Genomic DNA, 24,130 nt, shown 5'->3' with positions numbered 1-24,130 from the left:
AAAACAAGTTTACATCATTATACCCGTTTTCAGTCACAAGTGCACTTGTGCCTTACAATGTCGTTATATCGAGATTCCATTCTAAACATTTACCTTTTAACGTAAAAATTTCAGGTTATACTTTCAACGTATAATCTTGTACAAATAATTATTTTACTACCAGATACATATAACGTCCGCCGATACACGAACTTCCAGCTTAAAAACCCGTCTCTTCGAGAAACTTGAGGCAAGGTTTTTGAGAATCTTCACTGTCCGTTACCAAGAATACCCATGTCTACGAGTTGAGGTGTACGGATGCTTAGGTAGGAGACTTAGATACATTTAATAGCGGCATATTGCCCCACATTACTTAGTACACATGGCGCATTTCAATTCACACCATTTAAAACAACACTATATGTAACTGTAGGTAAAAGAAACAAAAGTAGTTATCCGATAGTGATATACCTTAGTTGTTGTGTTTGATTTTTCTTATCCTGGACACGCCCCTAGTATGAAAACTCACTTAACCGCAAGTATCAATGACAAAAGGCTGTGTGACATAAACGCTCCCGCTGCTTGAGTCGCCCCTATGGAGACATTCCAGTAGTTATCAAATATTAGGCCGCTGCTACATGACTATACTATAGTGTATTATAATTAGAGATTACGTGTCCAGATGTCTTGAATGCCGTTGCATTAAACCCAAACTTTCAATATTTCAAACTAACCTCATAGTTAAGAACTTTTTGTCTGAAAGAATTGCTAGAAAAGAGTATATCTGATGATGTTATTAGGCTGTTATTAAAAATTGCGTATTTTTTATTATTCAGCACGAAGTTTTAAAGTGGGTCTGTCCAACTACATGATTCAAGACGAGGCTATGACAGCGTCAAGCTACATGGACCCCTACACGCGTCCAGAGATGGCACGACTGCACACGGCCCGGGGGCATGGTGCATGGTGCGCGAATATGAGTGACATTAGGCCATACCTACAGATAGACTTAAGGTCTCAATACGACATTGGCTTCATCGCGATCCAAGGCCAGAGAAACAAAGAGGCTTGGGTGGAGCAGTTCAAGATCTCCTACCGTCAGCTAGATCAGGACTGGATAACATACGATAAGGTATGTACGAGACCTCAGGACTGGATAACTTACGATAAGATACGAGAACTCCGGACTGGATAAATTATGATAAGGTACGAGACCTCAGGACTGGATAAACTACGATCAGGTACGAGACCTCAGGACTGGATAACTTACAATAAGGTACGAGACCTCGGGATTGGATAACTTACGATAAGGTACGAGACCTCAGGTCTGGATAACTTACGATAAGGTACGAGTCCTCACGAATGGATAACTTACGATAAGGTACGAGACCTCAGGACTGGAAAACTTACGATAAGGTACCAGACATCAGGACTGGATAACTTACGATAAGGTACGAGATCTCAGGACTGGATAACTTAAGATAAGGTACGAGCGAGACATCAGGACTGGATAAACTACGATAAGGTACGAGACCCCAGGACTTAATAACTTCCGATAGGGTACGAGACATCAGGACTGAATAACTTACGATAAGGAACGAGACATCAGGACTGGATAACTTCCGATGAGGTACAAGTCCTCAGGACTAAATAACTTACGACTACGCGACCTCAGGAATGGATAACTTACGATAACGTACGAGACCTCTGGACTGGTTAAACTACGATAAGATAGAAGACCTCAGGACTGGATAACTAACGATAAGGTACGAGACATTTTGAATAAATAGCTTATCATAAATGACATCAAGTCTGTATAACTAATTTTAAGGTACGAGACATTGGGACTGGATACCTGACGATGTCCTGACACTCTTAATGGAGATCGTGCTTGATCCACAAGAATGTGCTTGCCTTGCGCTTTTAGCAAACTCAGGAAATATTGTCAAAAAAACACTGGTCCACATAGGTATATTCTTAACTGGTCACTAGCTACTTTTACCACTTTTTAAAACTACTTTAAACTCTAACCACTCGGAACTTCTAAAACCGAGATGCTAAAAGCTATGCAAACATTTGTTTTGTTTTTTAGACTTTTTCAGGAAACAACGATAGCAACTCTGTCGTGAAGCATTCTTTTAAAGCTTCTGTGTGGGTGCAGCTGTTACGAGTCCATCCTATAAAATGGAAAGTCAAAGCTTGTTTGAGACTAGAGATCTATGGGTCTAAAGGTAGGATGCTCTTAAACAAAATGTTTATAATCAATAAAACGATTTTTTGACTTAGTTTATAGGGTAATTCACATAGTAAGATTGGACACTTAAATCATCTAGGAGGAGTGATTTATTGCATCAAACAACAAAATTGCTCCTCTAATATACAATTGGGTTAGTTACAATATTTTATGAAATTAATTACTTACAGTTTTTTCATCTTTGATAAATGAATACTACTATTATTATTGTCATTTGCTATATATTGCCATTTTCATGGAAGTTGAACGAGATGGAGCCAGTGCACTTGGAATGGAGAACGGGAGGATTCCAGACGCTAACATCACTGCAGGGTTGTGGGATGGGAACCATCCGCCTCGTTATGGTCGTCTTATGGGTAGCAGTACTTGGTTTGATAGCCGAACTAATGAACCGCAATATCTTATGGTCGATTTGGGACTTGATGGAGCTGTGGTAACGGCCGTTGCATCACAAGGATATTACCAGCATAACGTGCGCGAATACAGCTTACACTTTAGTCCAGATGGCGTCACATGGGTGCAATATATAAAAAGAGAACACAAAAAGGTACGCTTGCTGAAATTTGCATAATTTGATTTAGTTATTATAGATTATTTTATTAAATGTTTCTGTTGTTTATATTGTTATTGCTTTTGTTTCTGTTGTTACTTTTAATGTTTTTTGTTGCTGCAGCCGTTGTTGTTGTCGACGTTGTTGATGTTGCTGCTGTGCTGTTATTGTGGTTGTTTTTGTTGCTGCTGTTGTTGTTATTGTTAATTTTTATTTTGCTGCTGTTGTTATTTTTGATCCATAATTTTCTAGCGAATAAACAATCTAACCCTTCGAAATAATAACTTAACGACCCCACAAGATTATCCATTCTTCCGTCGGAATTTTTTGAATTTTGTTTTCTGGAACCACACATTACAACTTTTTGAAGGTAGCAATTTATTTTTGGGAAGGAGAAAGGAATTCCTTTACCAAAATAGATAGTAGAATTAATAAGCTGCTAGAATAATTAAAAAGTCTAACAAACTAGAACATCGTGTTGCATGGGAGCTATCCATCACTTGTTTCTTTTTCAGATTTTCGAGGGAAATCAAGCTTTAGATCCTGACAGAATAGTCAAGCACACTCTTGAAAAACCGGTGCAAACTAGATATGTTAAAGTCAGAGTCAAAAAAATAGCAGTACGGGAACATTATAATGACGTAGCAATGAAGCTGGAGCTCTATGGATCCTATGGTAAGCGGCTCTCTAACTCAATGTATGTTTTCGTAGCGATTTAGGGTGGGATCAATATGATTCAGTTGGCAACTGAATGACACTCGCCGCTAGATTTCGTCTATACTCGCTGGAATAACTTATCCAACGAGATTCTTAGTTATTCGCTGATTGAGAGAAGTGGTTTATTTGGAGAGGGCGCTTTGAGGGGACATCGAATAACTATGGTAGACTCGCTTATTTCCAATTTACATGATGTATAGAATGAGTAATTTATAGTCACTGTTTATATCTCTATTCTGCAGTGACAGTATATCGCAAAACGCTATAGGTAACAAACAAGCAAATTTAACTCCATCTGGTTTTAAATTATAATTTCAAAGGTATTATGCCCCGGAAAATGTTATTTGTATTTCACATGGATTTTGGCAATATGTTATGTTATTGTAATGATGTTAGTCATAGACAAACATGAAAAAAGGGCTCGTACCCTCTGTGAGAAACGTACTCTATGGGTTAAAATAAATGAAATTGTAATAAACAATAACGGTAAAAATCCGAACGTTAAATGTCTATGAAGCATGCGCCTTTGTTCCAAACTATGGTCAATGAATGATGCTTGGAAATCTTAAATTTTTATTATAATTCACTTATCCATTCACTTATTCATCCTTATCCTTGTAGTGTGCAATTCAAGTATCTTATTTTCAAACTCAACTTATGCGGCACCTGGTGTAAGCTATACAATCAAGCACTCAGTTGGGATATTAACCCAGAATGCATCACTGGCCAACAGCATCACGTGGTGCGCAGAATTTAACGACAGCAGACAGTTCTTGCAGCTTGAATTCTCGCGGGAAGTGCACGTATCTGGTATAAACACGCGCTACTATGGATCAAAGACGCTGTTCTTTACTTTACACTACGCTAAGCAAAGCCAGGGCTTCACGGCCTACCGTAACCCAAGAGATCTGGTACCAACGGTAAGAACAATGAAAATAGAAATGTGGCTGTTTAATGTTTTAGTAGCGGTAATCGAATGTTCTCACTAATGACTGGATGAATAAAAGTACTTGTGCATGCAGTTTTTTGGTTACAATATAAGTGACAATTAGTGAAGTGTGTAAGCTCTGTGTCACTGAAGCTGTTACCGCAAGCTCTTTTGATAGCTACGCTACGCGAAGCATTACATCCTTAGATATATATAAAAAATATATTGTTATATTTCAGATGTTCTCTTCTGGCCACCATGGGTTGTTCAAGAGGTTTATTGCAAAATCTATCAAAATCATTCCACTTTTCAAGGATTCATTATGCTTTGATTTTGACATAATGGGGTGCGGTAAGTCGCTCTTTACATAACCAACCATTAAAAATTCATTAAATCTTAACTGCCAATGGCTCTTTTGTTCCTTTATACGCCAGCATCCGGCTCATATGCCGCTGAATGCCCTCTTGGAAAGTATCTTCATCAGCATAATATATTAACCATAGATATGTCAAATATATCTCAGCATTGCAAATATCTGACATCATAGTTACATATATGTCATTATGCCACTTATATCTTTGTTCGATAAAGGTGATCGCATGGACTTTTTTTGACAAAAGCCATGTTTACCCCTCCCCCTATCTCATACGTTTTGTCCATTCTATCCGGAAAACGGCAGTGTTCTGCTTTTAGGCAGTGCCTAAATACCTACATATTTTGGTGTTCGTTTGTGATAATCTTTAACAGAAGCCACGCACAAGTTGGGGATGGAAAGTCATAGGATCAAAGATGACTCAATCTCCGCAAGCTCTTTCCTTTCCCGCCAAACCTTCCATGCAGTGCAAAACAAGATCTTCCCGGCATCCTACGCGCGACTGGACTCGGACACAGTCTACCGCGCCTGGTGTGCTGGTGCACAGGATACCCAACAGTACCTGCAGATAGACCTAAAGTACACACATCAAGTTGTTGCTATAGTTACTCAAGGACAACATAGGACCGGGCATGAGTCATGGGTGACCGAGTACTCCGTGTCATATTCCCAGAACATGGAAAGCTGGGAATGGTATGCCGAGAATGAAGGGACCAGGGTATGTACTACACGCATGCGATAAAGCAAAAAAAAATTCAGACCAGAAATGATGCTATTTGATTATTATTTTTGTGGTGTTTTATCGATCATCTCCAGTTTCATTTTCTTTTATCATATTTTTTAGAAGTTGAAAGGAAACCAAAATGCTCATCGCATAGTCACAAGAGAGTTAAGCCCTCCAATCACAGCACGTCATGTCAGAATTCATCCGATTCTCTGGATCGGGTCTATTTGCATGCGAGTGGAACCGATTGGAAATCCAGGTAATGAAAATATTTCTAGATCTGGTGGAATTGCCAAATATCTCAGTTTAAAATTAACCATAACAATAGTAGGGAAAGTGAAAAACAATTAAAAACTTTTCAGTCAAATAGTTATAATATGATCACATTAGCCCGTACCTAATCTTTTCATTATTTTTTTTTATAAATAAAGTGTGCTTTAGGCCTCTTGGTATCAGCAATGGATTGATCCCAGACTCTGCCATGACATCTGCCAACGCAACTCTTGACTTGAGTTATGCACGCCCATGGTATGGTAGGCTTCATATCTTGAGGGATTACGGAGCTTGGTGCGCTTCTAGCAAAGACACAAAGCGTATGCTGCAGATAGACCTGGGCGAGATAATGATTATCTCTGGCGTCGCAACGCAAGGAAGACATAGTCCGTACCAGGACTACGTCACAAGTTATTCTTTGTTGCACAGTTTTGACGGGCTGACCTGGACAAACTACACGGAAAATGGGACGGCAAAGGTGGGACTAACTCAAAGTTTTATTTCCTAACCGTGCGTAGTAGGCTAAAGTTGGAGAGTGGCGCGATAGCTCAGTGGTACGAACTTCGTGTCTCAAGCATAAGGTCCTTTTGAGAAACAACCCCAAGGGTTAGGTGTAAAGAACCTGCCTCTCTAATTGGGGACTGTCAGGTCGGATGTCCCGTCTCTCACCGAACTTTATTAACCGGTATTGGGTAACAAAAAAAAAAACGCGGGGAACTCTGGACCGTGGTACAATCTTCAGTGACAATGCTAAACACACTAACTCACTCATGATTGTGAGCGGTCCATATCTACTCACTGACGACTAAAGTTACATGTGAAGCGCATTTGGTCATGACCCGCAAAGTTCGCTGTAGGGATCTTAAAAAAAATATTTTTTAAATATTTCCTTTAAAGTTATAGCCTATCTGTAGCGAATAGTACAGGACTTGACAGCCATAGAATGGCAAATGAAGACCGTCCATACGGTTTTTGTTGTTTATAAAATAATTATTGCTCTCGCAATCAATTATTTCTCACGCCATAATGGTTTTTGTCTTTAATTACGAAGAACCCATTCGTGACATAGAAATAATTGTAAAATATTTCTCATAAGGCTTGCTTTAATTCTTGGTAGTTATGTAAATCATGTGTTATTTTGTTGTAGCATTCAGTCGAGCCTAAGCATTTAAAACTAGTGCAGAGAAATATTAATAATATTGATATATAACTTAATATAACTTTGTATCACTTAACTTAATTGATCTCTTATTGATGCACATTTCAGGCTTTTCAAGGCAACGTTGATCAGTTCGAAGTCGTTTCTCACGCTCTCTCTACGAACATCACTGCGCGTTTTATCCGATTCCATATTCTGACATGGAAGAACAAGCCATGCATGAGAGTAGAGCTCATCGGCTGCAATGGTAAAGCTAGAGCTACTTTTCTTTTTAAGCCCCGTGCAAACTGCGCCAGCACATGCCAGCATTGCTGGCGGATTCTTGCTCGATCAGCCAGCATAAAAAAATATCATTTTCTTCTTTCGGGGGTGGTGAGATATTTATCAGAAAACCCTCTTCCCCAGAAAACTAGGGCATTTTTTTCGGATTTCGCACCCCCCTCCCCCCTCCCAAGAAAAATTCCTGGGTACGGGCCTGCGAAGGGCAGACCTCACGGTAGAAATAGTCAGTTTCCCACGAACTAGAGACGCATAAATCACTGAAAGCATCGGTTTTAACCAATTTCTTGAAATACTAGTGGAAATCCCTTGGATCGTAGAAAATAACAATACGAAACCTTGTGAATTCTTCATAACTCCGCTTCTTTGAGGCTCCCACTGTCTTCATGCGCCCTTCTCTGTCCAGGGGGCAACGGGGAGCTTGAAACTGGACTCTTTTGCTTTGTTAATATTGAAGAAGGCTAATGTCTGTTTTTTACTGAACCTGGTTTATCACTCTAAAATATGTGCTATAGTAGTTGTGCATACTGTTGCTCAAAATTGTTTTGGCAAACTGTAACTCTGTGCTTACTTCAATACCAGCGTGGACAAAGTTTAAGAACACTTGCCGTGTTATATCACCCAAATATTATTCTAGTATTACTAATATTAGTCTAGTATTACCTGGTAATTGCACAATAGACAAAACATGATTGGCCATTCTTACAGTTCGATTATTGCTTTGAATTTACAAAACTCTGTTTTTTTTTCAATTAGTACCAGCTCCTCTCGCTCAAAATGGCGGATACACTAACTTCACTTCCTGGTCCGAATGCCCAGTAAGTTGCGGGGGTGGTGTTCAGAAGAGAACAAGGAGCTGCACCAATCCTGAGCCGAGCAACAATGGCACTGACTGCAAGCTTCTTGGACCAAGCATCGAGACACGCACATGCAATATTCATCTTTGTCCAGGTACAGATTGGGGGGGGGGGGGGCTGTGGACATGGGGTGGGTTAGTGCCACAAAACACACGAACGGGCAACAGTGATCACGCTTTAAAGAAAGTTAACCATGCAGCCAACTTATGCTCATTCCAAATATCGATACAAATCCACCACTTTTATCCTCATCGGCAAGTTTAAGCAAGTACTAAAGTACAGTAGCTTTCATCAAAATATTGTTTGAATAACAGACTTAAATGGCTTGGATGTTTATTCTTGCTTTCCTGGAAAATAGACCGTTGGGATTGGCATTCGGCGTTAACGTATTAAAACTTGTCTTTTCTTTGTTGCAGCTCAAAACATTATATACCCAATGTATATCCCCACAGAAAGGCCATTTGAGATTATTCAAGAGAATTGCGATGGATCACGCTATACGGTTTATAGCGTGGATATATCTACGACAAACACAACTGGATGCAGTGTTAATCACGTCTTTTCATATCCGGGTATCTACAGTGTGAGAGTTGTGCGTGAAAATCACTTGCCAACTCGACGGATTATATACTCACAGAGACCTATATCGGGCCTGGTTTTCTTGAATGCAAGTAAAGCCGTGGAAATCGGGAAAGTCTTTCAAATGTTCTGGAAGTTTGATGTCGGCACTATGGTATCTGTGCAAGTTGAGTTCGGTGACAGCTCGCAGGCATTCAATGTTACAGCAAGCTCTAACCGGCCTTACACTGCTTTCCATGCGTATACCTATAAGGACGTCGGAGTTTTCGATATTTCCATACTTGCGTTCAACTACGTAAGCAATCAGTCCATTAATACAACTGCTATCATCGAGTTTCCAATATCTATTCAAAATATTTCGTTACTAAACCATGGACGTTTTGATAGAATATACCAGCTAGACCTGATTAGCGTAAATCTTACGGTCAATGGTTCCAATCCTCATGTGGACTTCTTTATGGGCAATGGAGACAAAATTATTCATCAAGAAACTTTATTGCTAACATACAAATACCCTCTTCCTGGTGTGTATACCATTCTTGCATCGGTATACAATAACGTCAGCATAGTAAATATATCAATTGATGCGGAGGTGAACAGAATCATACCCTTATTAGAAACAATTCTTACCATTCACCCTACGGTACATTTGCAAGATACGTTGATTTATTTTAATGCCTTTGCTGCCAATCCATATGAGTGCGTGTGGTACTTTGGGGATGGGAACCGAACAACAGTCTCCTCATTACAAAATATTACCGTTATTCCATACACCTACAAATTGGCTGGGGCATACGATGTAACCATTAACTGCTCTAACAACCTCGGACGAGTGGTCACAAGGTCATTGGCTGTTGTACAAAAGAAAATTGAAGTCCCCCAGCTCACCAGTGACTCACCTCGTGAAATCAACGAAACAATGACGTTTACTTTAACAGCGTCTGAGTTCGGGACCAATTCATGTTATGTGGCGGATATCGGAAACGGTACCGTGGTGGGTTATGGGAAAAGTCATTGCCTTGCTAGATTCTCGGACGTGACATTCGAAGATGAAGCTGGACCGTTTAACTTTGGACACATTTACCAGGAAGCCAAAGTGTACGTCACCAAACTGACAGCCTGGAATTTAGTATCAGAGTTCATCATTTATGGTCGTGTAGTAGCCCTGAAGATTCCTTGTAACTATCCAAACACAAGTATCACAAATATTGGACATGATGAAAGCACTTCTACAACATTGAGTCGCTTAGTTACTTGGACTTTTAAAACGGTAACAACTATTGACTGCAAAGCAACTCAGTTAAGAGACTATATGTGGACCATTCAAAAAGTGTCGCCTAATCCTAAAGAACCCGCATCCGCTCTAGGCACTCGGGACATTCTTGTTATCAAACCTAGAACTCTAGACTATGGCTTGTACATAATCAATTTTAACGTTTCTATGCGAAATCAAGAAGGGATATATAAAAGCGATGAGGGATACCTAAAGGTCGTGCCTACACCACTTGAGGCTATCATTAGTGGAGGAAAAAGTTTAGTGAGAGGCTTTGACACTGTCGTGACATTCGATTCGTCGCCTTCTTATGATCCGGACTATGACGGAACTTCCGACTTTGCTTATTACTGGTATTGTTATAACAAAAATAGAACGATTTCAGCCGATATCGCGACACTTTCTAAGGGACAACCACTGGAAGACTCACCAAATTTCAGCGTTGAACGATTTTGTAACGCATCCTATGCTGACCGTTTTTTGAAGGCTTCTGGTTCGGTACAGCTACAGACGGGGAGGTTAAGGATAAACCAGACCTACGTGGTGATACTTGTACTAAGCCGAACAATATTCGGAGTTGCAAGGCGTTCTTTGACGTCGCAAGAGATGAAAGTTGTGCCGGGGAATCCACCAGCCATTGAAATCAGGTATCAAGTATTATATGAGAGTAGTATATTGGCCACTCAAAATTGAAGTCCGAAAAAATCTAACTTAATTTATTGAATAGAATTGGCTTGCCAATGCTGGATTGATATCAAGGATGACTTGCTTAATAATAGGCAAGAAATGAAAAAACGAGTTTAGGTTATACTTGTTCAAAGGGGTTATGTCATTTCGCCATCTAGTTTACGAATAGAGTTTTTAGCTTCCTCTTGGCGACGACCGGGTCAACTCAATGAATCAGCATGTCTGATGGAGGACCATGACCAACCTTCTTTTTTCACCTCCATTTCCTCCTCTTCCTAAGTTGCAGGTTGTTGACCCACGAAAACTTCATGACGCTACCCTTTTAATCGTGATCTGGATCTATAAATTGCATAAAAATATATTAACAGTAAAATCAATAAGTTGAATGTTATGTCTTCTTTATTTTTTTTCAGATGTGTCAGTAATTGCAGAGCAAAGCTATCACCAAGTGAAAAATCTACCTTTGAAGGATCAATTGATGAGAGTATCAGAACAAATCCTGTCACCTATTCATGGCAATTATTTGAAGAACATACAAATCAAGCATCGTTAGTCCAAGTAAAACATATAAAGAATATTTCAGCTACAGGGACAAACCAAAAGTTCATCGTCCTGCGTAAGGATACCCTCAAGGGTGGTCAAACTTATCGCCTTATTTTGACAGGTCGTATGTACGGAAGGGCAGATGGGCGGTCTGAGTTTGTCTTTACCGTCAATTTACCGCCAAGGCACGGTACTTGCGCTATCGATAAGGACACAGGTTATGCTAATATAACAGAGTACACCTTATCGTGCACTGGCTGGCAAGACACTGATGTACCTCTCAACTTTGAGTTCAGTTATCGAAGTATGTACGGACTGGCAACAGTGGTGTATTATGGGGAGCGCAACACTGTAGTTACTAAGTTGCCTGTTGGAACACCTAGCACAAACTTTACCATCGATGTGCTCGTGAACATAGCTGATTGTCTAGGCTCTTTTACTACATTCTATCTCACAACACAGGTAAGTAAGTTTAAGCAGACTAATGTTTAGAAAAAAAATGAATATGCAAGTGTTGGTTCTTGGAACCTGTAAAATTATCAATAAAAAAGCTGGCCCAAAAATAAGGACTTACAAGCACCAACATAATATAAGTAATATGGAAGCAAGATCAAGGCGCCAATGCACTTCTTCTCCTTGATTAAATGGTTTAATGGGCATTTTAATGAACTTAAGAACTGATTATTCATATCATTCTCAGGTGTTGCTTCCCCCTGAGAAGAAAGACCAAGCAAGTAACGACATTTTACAGATGTTTGAGGGAGACAACAACAAGTTCAAGAATCTTATGAAAGACGGGAAAATACAAGAAGTGACGCAGGAAATAAACTCTTTGACGTCAATACTCAATGTCATCGCAACAGAGACTGGGAAGAACGCCAGTGAAGATGAAAGATCAGCCCGACAAAAGGTACATCCATTTAAGGAAGTACTACCTCATTAGTACTCTCTATCTAAAAATAATACAATACACCAAAAACTGGAATTCGGCTCTGCCAAATTTTTGTCTTTACTAAGACTTCTTCAGGGTATTCATTGTTCTTACAAGACCACGACAGCTTGGGCTTTTTTTCTCTATCTAAAAAGGTATAGCCACTAAAAAAGTACTATTTTTTTAAGTACTCTCTATCTCAAAAGCTAAAGCCACTCCTCAAAGAGGTACTATCTCTTATCAAGTAATCTAAACTTTCTCAGAGCGTTGGTGGTCATTAGAATACTTCCAATAGAAGAACATTGTTAGAAACCTATTCAATACGGATGATTGACGGTATCGTGGTTTTGCTCCTTCGATTTGTCGCTTATTTGTGTTTTTGTCGATCTAAAATAAAGCGGCTTTGTGGTTTTGCCATTGACTCATTAATGTCTAATAGTTAAAATTCTTCAACTTTATACACATATTTTGTACAGACCAGAAGTTTGATTATTGACATGCTGGTCAAGGAGGAGGCCAAGACGCTGTCTGCTATCAAACAGATAGGCTCGACCGTCGCCCAGACCTCTGCGATTAAGGAAGAGGTTGATATCACAACACAGGTAAGAAGACATCAAAACGCGCCAGCGTCTTAACCTAAAACGGTCAATTATTGCACAAGTGCGGCCTTGTCAAAACCTGAGTTGTATACTTTTAAATAAACTATAAGTAATAAGATATTTAATTTTGGAGGATCGTTTCTGAATAATGTTGCAGTTTCAACACTGCAAAGTGGATTTGAAGGTCCGGATTAAAAGATGAACATAAGATGACACAATTTCCTGATTAAATCCAGTGGCGGATCTAGGGATGCCCCCCCCCCCCCCCCTTCCCCATATTTTCAGATATTTGGTTTAAAACTAACAAGAAACATAGAGAAATTCACGGAAGAACAATGAACCCGGGTCCCTCTTTCTTAAAAGTCCTGCTTCGCCCCCCCACCCCCTTTCTTGAACTTCTGGATCCGGCCCTAAAATCCTAATATTCTTTTGATAGCTGAAGGTTCTTGATGCTGCTGGAGCAATGAGAGACGTCATGCTTTCCAAGCTTAATGAGACTGATGTTTCAACCAATGCTCTCGAAGACGTGGGAGTCATCCTTGTGTTTTGTATTGGAAACGTCATAACGGCTGCGGGGGACTCAGCACGAGTCTACGGAGAGCCGTCTGCCAAAGACTCTGGCAAGCTTGACGCTAACCGGACGTCTACGGTAATATGCTTCCCTTCAGTGCCTCTTCAGATCTACTAGATCTCTTCCATTTTGTTTTCTTTCGGATTTCAAGAATAGACTTAGACTTTGTTTTGTTTTAATGTCCTTCGTAAGGACAAAAGAAACAACGCAAAATATCCTCAACAACTTGTTAAACACCGGCTCGCTGCAGTCGTAGTCAAGTGACCTTACCGCTATACCATCGTTCCTTTCTTGACTTGACTTGACAACGTGGCCAAAACCTTTTTGCTACCCTGTCAAATTTCAGCGTACTCTTTTCGAAAAATAAAAGTAAAATACCTGCCATAATTAATCACGCTACTGTCATACAATTTGTTTTATGTATGTTCACATTCTAGAAAGGCGCAAAATCGTTACTCGATTAGTGGGAAGGTGTGTGTTTTTGTACGAGTTATGTTTGTGAAAGAATTGTGCAAAAAAACAACTTGTCAAAATTTATCCTCTTTTTCTTGCCCTGCGAACTATTACAAACAAAGACCCTGCTAACAGAGGGTTATCTCTTGTGTTTCTTGGACTTAAAAGTTGCAGTTTTGGCTAGTCGCTCTTTCAGCACAAATTCAAACAAACAACGCGAAAACCCAGAGACGCGAATCGGCAAGTACTAAAACAAAGATAATTAAAAGCTTTGCCAGAATTTTCCTTGTTTTGTTAGCAAACTAACAACTTGAATTGGACTGAACCGTAAAAGATCTATTGACGTCGATGACGAAGGCGCATGCGCACGTTCAACCCACATGGAAAACTTTTCTGACAAAACTAGCTTATATATATTTAACGGCTAGACAAATAATGGTTGTAGTGGTCACAGGTCGATATTGAAACTCTTTCATAGTACTAAACTTTAACCGAAAGTTTAAAATCGGAAGTTTCTGATGTAAGGATTACTGTGCTGCTAAAGCACAGGAAGACCACAAAAAGTTTACGATTGATCGATCCGACGATTGAGTGACACAGAAGTCCCCCCAAACTCTCTTGCAAGCATTATGTTAAAAAGTAAAAATTGTATTCTCTATTAAAATTATGATTAGCCTGAAACATTGAGCGGAAGCATAAAAAGGCGGCGTAATTAATTGGCCATCTTTGATATGAATTTCATTTTATTATTATTAAATTATGAATTTTATTTTATTTACACAATGTGTACGTTTATTTTGCCGTCATATATTTGGGATGAGTTTACAGAAAGGGCGCTCATTATTCAACGGCCTGATTCAATCTTTTCAAAACTCTAAAACGCTTGTGACTAGTCCGCATCGTTTTGCTGTCGAGTTGTTTAAAAAAATATGTACACTTCTTACTGATGATTGTATTATACACACAGCTCATTTATTATAGTTACACACGTGGAATTACATTCAAAATACACGCAGAAAACGCACATACTACCAGCAAAGTACAAGCTCATCAACGCGTCCATTCCGTCCGTGTAAATGCTACCATACTTGCTAGCTGTATTGTAGTTTATTTGTTGTGTCCGTTTTTTTTCTATTCTCTCTTAGGCAAGAGCAATATCGCGTAACGCAACTCTAATGATCAACGAAATATCCATGCACCTGTTGTCATTAAAAGTCCCCGGGGAGGAGTCTTTGCGAGTAATCACGCCATCTGTGGGTATCGTGTTGAATCGTTGCTATCCTGAAGATGTCGGCGATTTACCCTTGGGTGATGGCGATGCGAGCGTTCACCTCCCTCGAGCAACTGCGATGATAGGCAATGATACTCTTGAAAGAAGCGGTCATATTGACACACAGGTATGGTCATCAAAGTACAGATTGCTTTGTCCAAATATTATACACACAATCATCACAATTTATTGAAAAACAATAAAAAAGCACACGAATCCTATTTTTTTTTGCACAAACACAGACTACTTATTTAGTAAATTGGAAACATCCTTCTTGTTATTTCAGATGATTCGGTTTAACGAAAACCCACACACTTACGACCAAACAGGCGAAAGTATCAAATCGGAAGTTGTGAGCGTGGACATAAGAGATGAGAACAACACCGTGCTTTACATCTCGAATCTAACAACGCCAATCAACCTCTACATCCCGCGCTCACCTCCAGAAAATCTTGAAACTGACGAAAACATGTTTGTTTCAAAGAAGAACGGTAGCATGAAATATCATTCGTACTTTTTGAGAGCGGAAGATCTTCCAGTCAGTATGCGAGTATTCGCGGGATCACACAGTAGCTTTGAAGTATATCTAAAACCAAAAGAGCGGCCTGTGGTGGGATCAGACGACGTCATCGTTAGACTTCCAGACTATTCAACATGTAAGACAAACCTTAATACGGACAATACAACTAGTACACTGGAATGTGAAGCCGACCCATATACATTTTTCCTGGATGATAGTCTGATCACAGAGCCCGGGTTGTTTTTTATCGGTTTGCGCCATTTTATGGCAGAGGAGGAGAGCAGTAAACGAATCAGACGAGATTGTGGGAGAAGTTCTCGAGAAAGGCGCTCGTGCTTGATGTATAAGGACCCACCACCGAGGCCCACGCAGACACAGGTACAAGGAGAAAGATTAGTGACGGTTATGCCCGTTTTTGATGAATCACACGACGTTAGGTACACCATCGACAGGTTCCAATCCTCCTGCAAGTACTGGGACACCAAAAAGGAGGTTTGGAGAACCGACGGTTGCAAGGTAAGGGCACAGATCATTTAGAAATCAAATGGACGCCATAAGCTTTTTGTACGTCAAGACATCAAACACACCATTCAGTTATTGCACAGTATTGCAGTATTGCACTTCAATTGTTGAGAGTGCTCTGCTGTTTCGGAAGATTCTTACCTTTCTTTTACTTTATTCCAGGTTGGCAATCTGACCAAGCTCAATAAAATCCACTGTATCTGTGACCATCTCACAGCATTTGGAGGGGGTCTGCTCGTAGCACCAAATCCTATTGACTTCGACAAGGTTTGGGCTGGCTTCAAGAACATCTCCGACAATCTTGCAGTTGTTGTGACCATTGCTACGGGTTTTGGTCTCTACATTGTGCTTGCACTATGGGCGCGTAGAAAAGACAAGGGAGATATGGAAAAGGTAAAATTAATAGTGCTGTAGATATGTATCTGCAATTAAGATTTACGTTTACAAAATTAAAGAAAGATTGCCAAAATTCTGGATCTATCATTTGTGTTAGACGTCTGTTTGCAGACAGGATGACTTTCTGTTTTAGTCGCACGATTTTGTCCGCAAGCCCGTTATTACAAATATGTTTTTTTCCTTTTTTCTTCTTGCCCCCCAAAAAACAGGCTACAACCCTTTATGTTAGGAGTTTTCTAAAAAAATATTCACATCTCTAGTTTCATTTTCAGAGCGGTTTTTCAACTGTTGAAACCGATACACCTTTTGGAGAGCATCTCTACGAGCTGTCCATTCATACGGGTTCTTGGAGAGGGTCTTCAACTACTGCCAAGGTGTTTATCAATATTTTCGGTGAGCAGGGACAAAGCGGACCACTTGCCCTGAAAGATGAAGAAAAACAGCTCTTCACAGAAGGGGCAGTCAACACCTTCGTCGTCCCCTTGAACAAAAGCCTTGGCCCACTACTCTACATACGTATCTGGCACGATATGTCTGGTTATGACTCATCCTGGTATCTCAACTTTGTTATTGCGAGAGAAATAGAGACAAATGCCAACTGGATATTTATGTGTGACCGATGGCTAGCCTTAGAAAAGGATGATGGAATGGTGGACCGTGTTCTTTTAGTCAGCACAGATAAAGATTTAAAGACATTCAAAACCTTGTTCAATACAAAAGTATCCACTGACCTTTTCGATGGTCATCTCTGGATGTCGGTTGTGAAGAAGCCGCCAAAAAGTTCTTTTACTCGAGTGCAACGATTGACATGTTGTATGTCTCTACTTTATACAACGATGATGACAGGTGCGATGTTTTATAATGTTGGTGGTGTGAAAGATAACTCTACCATATCACTTGGACCTTTAACGTTTAGTGTTCGTCAATTGATGATCGGAATCCAAAGCAGTTTTATCGCTCTCCCAGGAAATATGATTGTTATTCAAATATTTAGAAACCTAAAGCCACAGGAAGTACAAAGCGAAGTTAACAACAGCGCAATATCTAAAAAAGATAATTTAAAAAACGCCAGCGAAAAGCAAAGCAATTCAGAAGAGGATAAACCAAATGGAAAGAAGGTATGCCTGGATGAACTGCCTCATTGGTTATTGTACATTGCATGGACATTGTGCATTTCTATGACATTAGTGTCGGCGACCATCACTCTCTTCTACAGCATGATGTGGGGTAAAGATATTTCTAATCAATGGCTTTCATCTATGCTTGTATCCTTCTTTCAAGACGCTTTCGTAACACAACCCATCAAAGTCTGTGCAATTGCGGTGTTTGTCGCCGCTGTTCTTAAAACACTGCCAAAGGATTTCAGCGAATTCAAGCAACGAGATAAGAAACATAAATCACCAATTGGCAGTTGCAGCAGTATGAAGTCCCAAGAGCAAAAGGATACGATTGGAAAGAAATCAGCAATGGATCTCCCTGACCCTGTCACGATAGAAAAAGCAAGAAAGTTCAAATTGAAGGAGACTCAAATGTTTGGAATCATGTCAAGTATATCCCTGCACATTGTTTTTCTCACGCTATTGGTTGTTGTTGGCTACAACTCACGTGACCCTATGTCGTATAACCAGATGAAAGTAATCGAGGATGGCATTAGTAAAACGGTAAGCTTGGTCTTGGTACAGGCAGGTGTGTTTATTATTCTTTACGATATCGCTCGATAAAGAATTTCATTTCTTTTATATAAACCGCAGTGGCCGAAAGCAGGGGTGGTGGGGGGGGGGGGGGGGGTGGATTAGGTGGGTATCCACCTCCCTTTTTGAGTAAAAACAAATTGAAAAGGGACGGGAGGTTCTTTATGTGCCTTCGCCTGCTTGACTTTGCTGACGCGACAAATCCAATTCAAGTATTATAAGATCTATGTAGTGACCCGACAAGAACCACTGTATCAGTTAAAAGCCGTCTATCCGGCCATTATCCACCCCCCATTTGGAAATCCTGGATCCGCCCCTGACCGGTAGATGGGGCTGGGGTTTAGTTGTCTGTCGTACTGCAAAGAATAACCACCCTTTACGAAATGATTGCTTCTTAATATGAGCCGTCATGGGAGGAAGGAGGTATCTCTGCGTTATAGTTAAACTAATGTACAAATATTTTTTAGCGTTAGCCCGGTAACTAGCGAAGGATAACCTTCTGGAGGGCCTCTTGAATCCGCAGGAGAGCTCCTCTTATTTCATAACCGAAAGCTAGCGGCCTTGAGAACTCGTTGGATCTAAAATATAGCATTTAAGCTAAAGCATACATATTATCTCTTTTTCATTTGATTTCCTCTAACATTTGTTTTGTTAAGGTCGTCAACATTAAAGGATTCTGGGGATATGTAGGTGATATTGTTTTACCTTTCGCCTTCAATGAGCGTGGCTACAACGGCTTGCCACGGCACAAGGAGGGGGTCACTGCTGATACCAATCTGTTTATGATTGGGATGCCACGGTTTCGCCAACTGAGGGTAAAGAGAGGTATGTCACACCATGTATGTCACAGTATGTATGCCATACTATGTACTGTATGTCACAGCTTATATGTCACAACATAACGGTGGTACTTATAATGATGGTCCTCCCTTTTAACTCCAAAATGACGATTACGACTACACGAAAGTTCTTACTTCAAGCAAAAACATGGTGATGTTGATAATGGTGTTTATAGTATGTCCTACTCTGCTCTGGCATTTATGTTTAAAAATATAATCAAAAGGCATGATAGTGCGCGTCTTATCGTTTCAAATACTAAATATATGATAGTGATAACAGATTCTTATTATCCGGGACTTGAAAAACAAAATAAGCATCACTTACCTGTCGCTGCTTATACTGATTTGATATTTCTACTATTTCAGAGAAATGTGAACGTGAAATCACTGCCCTGTGGTGTTACGACGCCTATTCTGCATTCAACGAAGAGAAATCTTATTTCCTTCCTGGCTGGCGCACGAGGACCAACCTGAGCTTCACAGAGTGCCCCGAACCGTGGCGTCACAAGGACTTCATCGAGCTTAACACGGTTCCTTACTGGGGCAATCTAGGTTGGTACGGCGGAGGTGGTTATACTGCCGATCTGGGATATAACATCATTCAAGCGCAAGGAATCGTCAAAGACCTTGTTCGCAACAATTGGTTGGATCAGCAGACTCGCGCTACATTTATCGAGTTCACGGTGTTTAACGCACAAGTAAACTTGTTTAGTGTCACGACGTTTTTACTTGAGAGTTTAGGCACGGGAGGAGGGTTCTCACTTCTGAAAATTGACACATTCCGTCTCCACCCACATGTTGGCTCAGGACAGACATTGGTTATCCTCTGTGAGCTAGCAGTTGTTGTCGTGACCATTATTCTTGCCTACAGCAACATTAAGAAGATTTACCAGACACGAATGGAGTTCTTCAAGATAACGTGGAACATAGTGCAACTTGTGGTCATAGGTCTGACGCTGTCAGCGGTTGTACTATTCGTGATTAGATTAATTGACACTCAGAGAACTATCCTAAACTTGCAAGAAAACCCATTTGTATTTGTCAGCTTCCACTACGCCACTAAATGGGCTGAACTGAACACGTACATAGTGGCCATCGTGATTTTCCTATCAACTTTACGGCTACTGTATTTGATGAGCTTCAATCGTCATATCACCGTGTTGTACCACAGTGTGTCTAAATCATTGAAGAGTCTTGGTTTCTTAGCAGTGGAATCAGTCATCCTCTATGGAGCATTTGCAATATTCGCTTACGTGGTATTTGGCCCTCAGCTTGATGGATTTGGAACATTCATGCAGACTTGTCAAGCACTATTTGCGATGATGCTTGGGAAAGGCTACTACACTGAGCTTTCAAGAGTTGACACAATACTAGGGCCTCTATTTTTCTCTTTCTTTACGGTCAGTATGATGTTCTTCATGTTGAACATGTTCGTCGCTGTGCTGATGGAGCCGTACGAGGAAGCAAAGCAGGAATTCACCGGTGACAGAGCTGAGTTTGAAATGGCAACGTTCATGCTTGATAGGTTCAAGGTGTTCATTGGTATCGGCAAGCCCCCTGGGGACCCATGGCGGGACTCTTACGACCTTCTCCATCAATCACGTCCCAGTTATTTGACATTTAGCGATCAATTAAAACACATGTTAAGGAAATTAGACGATAGTGCTTGTTGTGCGGAAGAAATAATAAGCCGTATATCTATCATTTCTGATGTAATTTCTGTCGAATCTTTTACTTTTTCATGGTATCTCAACGTTGAGGTCCTTACCGAGTCAGTGTCCTCAGAAGTACTAGATTTATATTTATGCGCGCTTTTCATGTCTGAGGATGTATGAATTTGATAGTCAGGCAAACACCTCAGAATACACGACCGCTTCCCTTAGTCTCCCAGAGACCTTTTAATTATTGCAAGGTTACAGCATTCATCCTTTTAAGGCCATATCATTCTAGTGTTTCCTAATGGTCCAGTTTTTCAATACTGTAAATTACGACTTTTGATATCAATGAAAACGTAGACGATTACACTCTTTGTTTATAAGAACGTCTAATTTTCAGTTAAGGCTGGGGCGTTCTTATTTATGGAGATTTTAAAGGCTAAAATATGTTCTTGTTCTTCAAATTACACTAATGATCAATAGCAATAATAAGGCTGTTACTTATGAGCACAATTTGATTATACATTTTAGAACGCATCAGGACTAAAAAAGATTTTCCTCTATCTGAGCCTCGGCATTTCTAAGCATGATCTTTAAATTTGGTGAAATCTCAGGCTGGACGTTCTTATAAAAAAACGTTCTTATAAAAAAAAGAGTGTATTTGCACTTACAATTAATACAGAACAGAACAATATCAGTAGGCCATGTAGACATCGAGCTTTACTTGTTTTAGTTTATTAAGCACTACTTTTATGCAGTTACTGTGTTGAAATACATTTTGTCAACTCAAAAACAAATCACGTTTTGATTACAGCTTTGGCTAATTTATTAACTTTCACTCCTGGGTACTTTTGAGCAAAATTGTAAGAAAAACAGACTGAAAACAGAACCCCCCCCCCCCCCCCCCCCCCCCTTTTTAAGTCCAACACTACCAGTTAAGTTAAGCTACCGCTGACCCAAGACGGTATGCCTTGAAGTTTCCAACAATGCACTGCGGTGCCTTTTCTTTCTAGCGACGGCACTGTACAGCCTGTTGGCAACAGTTTTGCTTGTAATTTGCTTAAAAATTACAGCTTTTTCACATCTGGAGAGTGCCTTAGGACATCATGAAGTCTTTTTGGGCATAATTAATGCTGTTCTTATGGATGTTTGCACGCTGAGGTAATTCAATGGGATAATTCCTTGTTTGGGTTTTACCGAATGAGAAATGGATTTTCTAGTGAATGACCTAAAACTCTCCAATGTGGAGGAACACTGTAGTGTGAACTCGCCCTGCTTGTGAGCCGCCCGAACGGCATTGTGGGTGTTGGTTTGAGACCTCGTGGAATGAGCTGGTGTGTATTAAAGTTAAAGTTTGTTAAGAGAGAGAGAGAGAGAGAGAGAGAGAGAGAGAGAGAGAGAGAGAGAGAGAGAGAGAGAGAGAGAGAGAGAGAGAGAGAGAGAGAGAGAGAGAGAGAGAGAAAGAGAGAGAGAGAGAGAGAGAGAGAGAGAGAGAGAGAGAGAGAGAGAGAGAGAGAGAGAGAGAGAGAGAGAGAGAGAGAGAGAGAGAGAGAGAGAGAGAGAGAGAGAGAGAGAGAGAGAGAGAGAGAGAGAGAGAGAGAGAGAGAGAGATGAGTTCGCCTGTACCGGTGCCTGATGTCTGGCGAAATTATCTGGGTCAGCTTTTGTGGCCTATGTGGAACAGACCGATGAAGTAAAAAAGGCTCAACTTGCTTTGAAGAAGGCGTTAGAAACAGTCTTAGCGCCGCCGAAAAAGAGACGGCTTCACCGTTATCTCTTCAGGACGAGGGTGCGCAAAGCAACAGAGGAAATAGACCGAGGTTTGCGTTCGCCCTCAAGGATGTATGCAGGAAAGCCTACCCTAAACTCTCAGAGGAGATGGTAGAGGAAATTTCTGGGAATAAATTTACCGAAGGACTTGGAGATTTATGCGTAGCCGTTGGGGAGATCAAATCGATTGACTCTGAAGCTCTTGCGACGGCAAAAACGACTCGAGGCTTGTAGACCTGAGTCAAATGCTGCGAACGCCATACTCGAATCCAACTGACTGCAGTGCGCGCCCGACTTCGTGCATGAACGTGGTTTTTCGCTGAGCGAAAGTGTACTCAAAAGCTCCGGGCTTATAATCGAAATGTTACTTCCTGTATCAACTAAATGTAACCGTCGGAACTTGACATTTACCGTGCGGTTACGAAAAATGTAGAAAACAAATGCAATACTGAAGGCAAAACTATCAGGTTCTGACACCAGCAAAAAAGTAGGCAAAATTAAATGGAATGAAACGAAAACGATCGAGCGAAAAGCAACGTGAGAACGAATACATGATGCAAGGCATGGACTTATAAGGATTTATTAACAAATTAAATAATACATTTTAAGTGATAAAAAAACATAGTCAAATCCCGAGAAAAGGTAACCTAAACCAAAGGCTAATTTTAAAAACAAAGTACTTACAACCGGTAAATCAAAACTGAACACAACTGGCATGCCAGGCCCGTACGGACAGCGCTCTAAGCTTGTAGCTTATCTCTGCTGACAGTCTTCCCTGAGCAACTGCATTTCTCGCTCCCGCATCACGCTTCGCAAGCAATACGTCTCCTTTTGCTCAACGGTACTAAAAAACTACTAACAAATACTGTAAAAACAGCCGCTTTTATATTCGCTTGGGGACGCGCATTTTTCTAGGGACGCTAACATTTACTACCGTTCAAATTACTCAGCGTCCATTGTCCTGTCAAATTTAGAAACTAATCTTCCTGGGAAATGGTAAAAGGACGCTAAACTTAAGTCAATTATCACTACCAAGCTATTGATACTAATCTAAAGGAATTTGAAACATGTTGAAAGTAAATTCCTAAACGTGTACGGATCGAATTAGAATCACGTTTGAGAAACAATCCGTAAAATAAGTAAAACAATTATAATCGCAATCTAAAAATCGCTTACTTAAAATCTTTGCAAAATCTAAAATAACCCAAAATATCACCCGGTCAGATGCACTTTTACTTCCGAGGGATGCGTCGTTTTTTTCTTTTTGGGCTTCCCTGAATTCGGTGGTATTGGGGGTGTGCCCGGGGGCTTGGCGTTTTGGTTGTGAGATCTCACTTTACAGTTTGAACTAATATGACTTGGTTTCCCACATGAATAACAGGTTAAATTTTGCCAGCAGTACTTAGCAATATGTCCTCTCTTCCCACATTCGAAACAGGTTAAAGGAGGCTTGTTAGGTGTTACTTCACTCACCGTTCAGGCGGGGAGAATTAAGCTTTGAATCAAGAAATTGATTTGACTATGAAGTTGGGACAGTGTGTTTACTCACACAAATTTTGTGTGGCAACAGTAGTTTCAGATCTGATTTTGGGATTTGACTTTTTAAAGAAGAATTCTGCGGTGATTAATATGAACACAAATGAATTGTGCCTTGATGGAGACAAGGTGAAACTTGGAATTCAGTGCCAAGTACAATCTATCGAGTCTGTATACCGTATTCAGCTGATAGATAAAGTGA

The 24,130-nt window shown here is 40.3% G+C and overlaps 1 protein-coding gene across 1 annotated transcript in view; it reads left to right on the top strand.

Annotated features, from left to right (window-relative positions):
- The window catches only part of LOC5515162, a 48,296-nt gene extending 26,881 nt beyond the window's left edge, over nt 1–21,415 (top strand). The window contains exons 28-50 of the mRNA XM_048728985.1: nt 164–305; nt 816–1,111; nt 2,072–2,210; nt 2,476–2,780; nt 3,299–3,458; nt 4,122–4,420; nt 4,668–4,779; nt 5,176–5,519; nt 5,646–5,784; nt 5,957–6,276; nt 7,066–7,204; nt 7,993–8,187; nt 8,510–10,592; nt 11,046–11,637; nt 11,876–12,085; nt 12,583–12,708; nt 13,142–13,354; nt 14,875–15,126; nt 15,286–16,035; nt 16,204–16,434; nt 16,710–18,098; nt 18,785–18,953; nt 19,334–21,415. Coding sequence (XP_048584942.1) covers nt 164–305; nt 816–1,111; nt 2,072–2,210; nt 2,476–2,780; nt 3,299–3,458; nt 4,122–4,420; nt 4,668–4,779; nt 5,176–5,519; nt 5,646–5,784; nt 5,957–6,276; nt 7,066–7,204; nt 7,993–8,187; nt 8,510–10,592; nt 11,046–11,637; nt 11,876–12,085; nt 12,583–12,708; nt 13,142–13,354; nt 14,875–15,126; nt 15,286–16,035; nt 16,204–16,434; nt 16,710–18,098; nt 18,785–18,953; nt 19,334–20,802 — 10,074 coding nt within the window. The 3' untranslated portion in view covers nt 20,803–21,415. The remainder of the gene's footprint in view (nt 1–163; nt 306–815; nt 1,112–2,071; nt 2,211–2,475; nt 2,781–3,298; nt 3,459–4,121; nt 4,421–4,667; nt 4,780–5,175; nt 5,520–5,645; nt 5,785–5,956; nt 6,277–7,065; nt 7,205–7,992; nt 8,188–8,509; nt 10,593–11,045; nt 11,638–11,875; nt 12,086–12,582; nt 12,709–13,141; nt 13,355–14,874; nt 15,127–15,285; nt 16,036–16,203; nt 16,435–16,709; nt 18,099–18,784; nt 18,954–19,333) is intronic.
- The last annotated feature ends 2,715 nt before the right edge of the window (nt 21,416–24,130 follow it).

Source organism: Nematostella vectensis, chromosome 6 (assembly GCF_932526225.1).
Source record: "Nematostella vectensis chromosome 6, jaNemVect1.1, whole genome shotgun sequence".
Taxonomy (NCBI): Eukaryota; Metazoa; Cnidaria; class Anthozoa; order Actiniaria; family Edwardsiidae; genus Nematostella; species Nematostella vectensis.
Note: the sequence above shows the minus strand (reverse complement) of the source record. Positions and strands in the feature narration are given on the sequence as shown.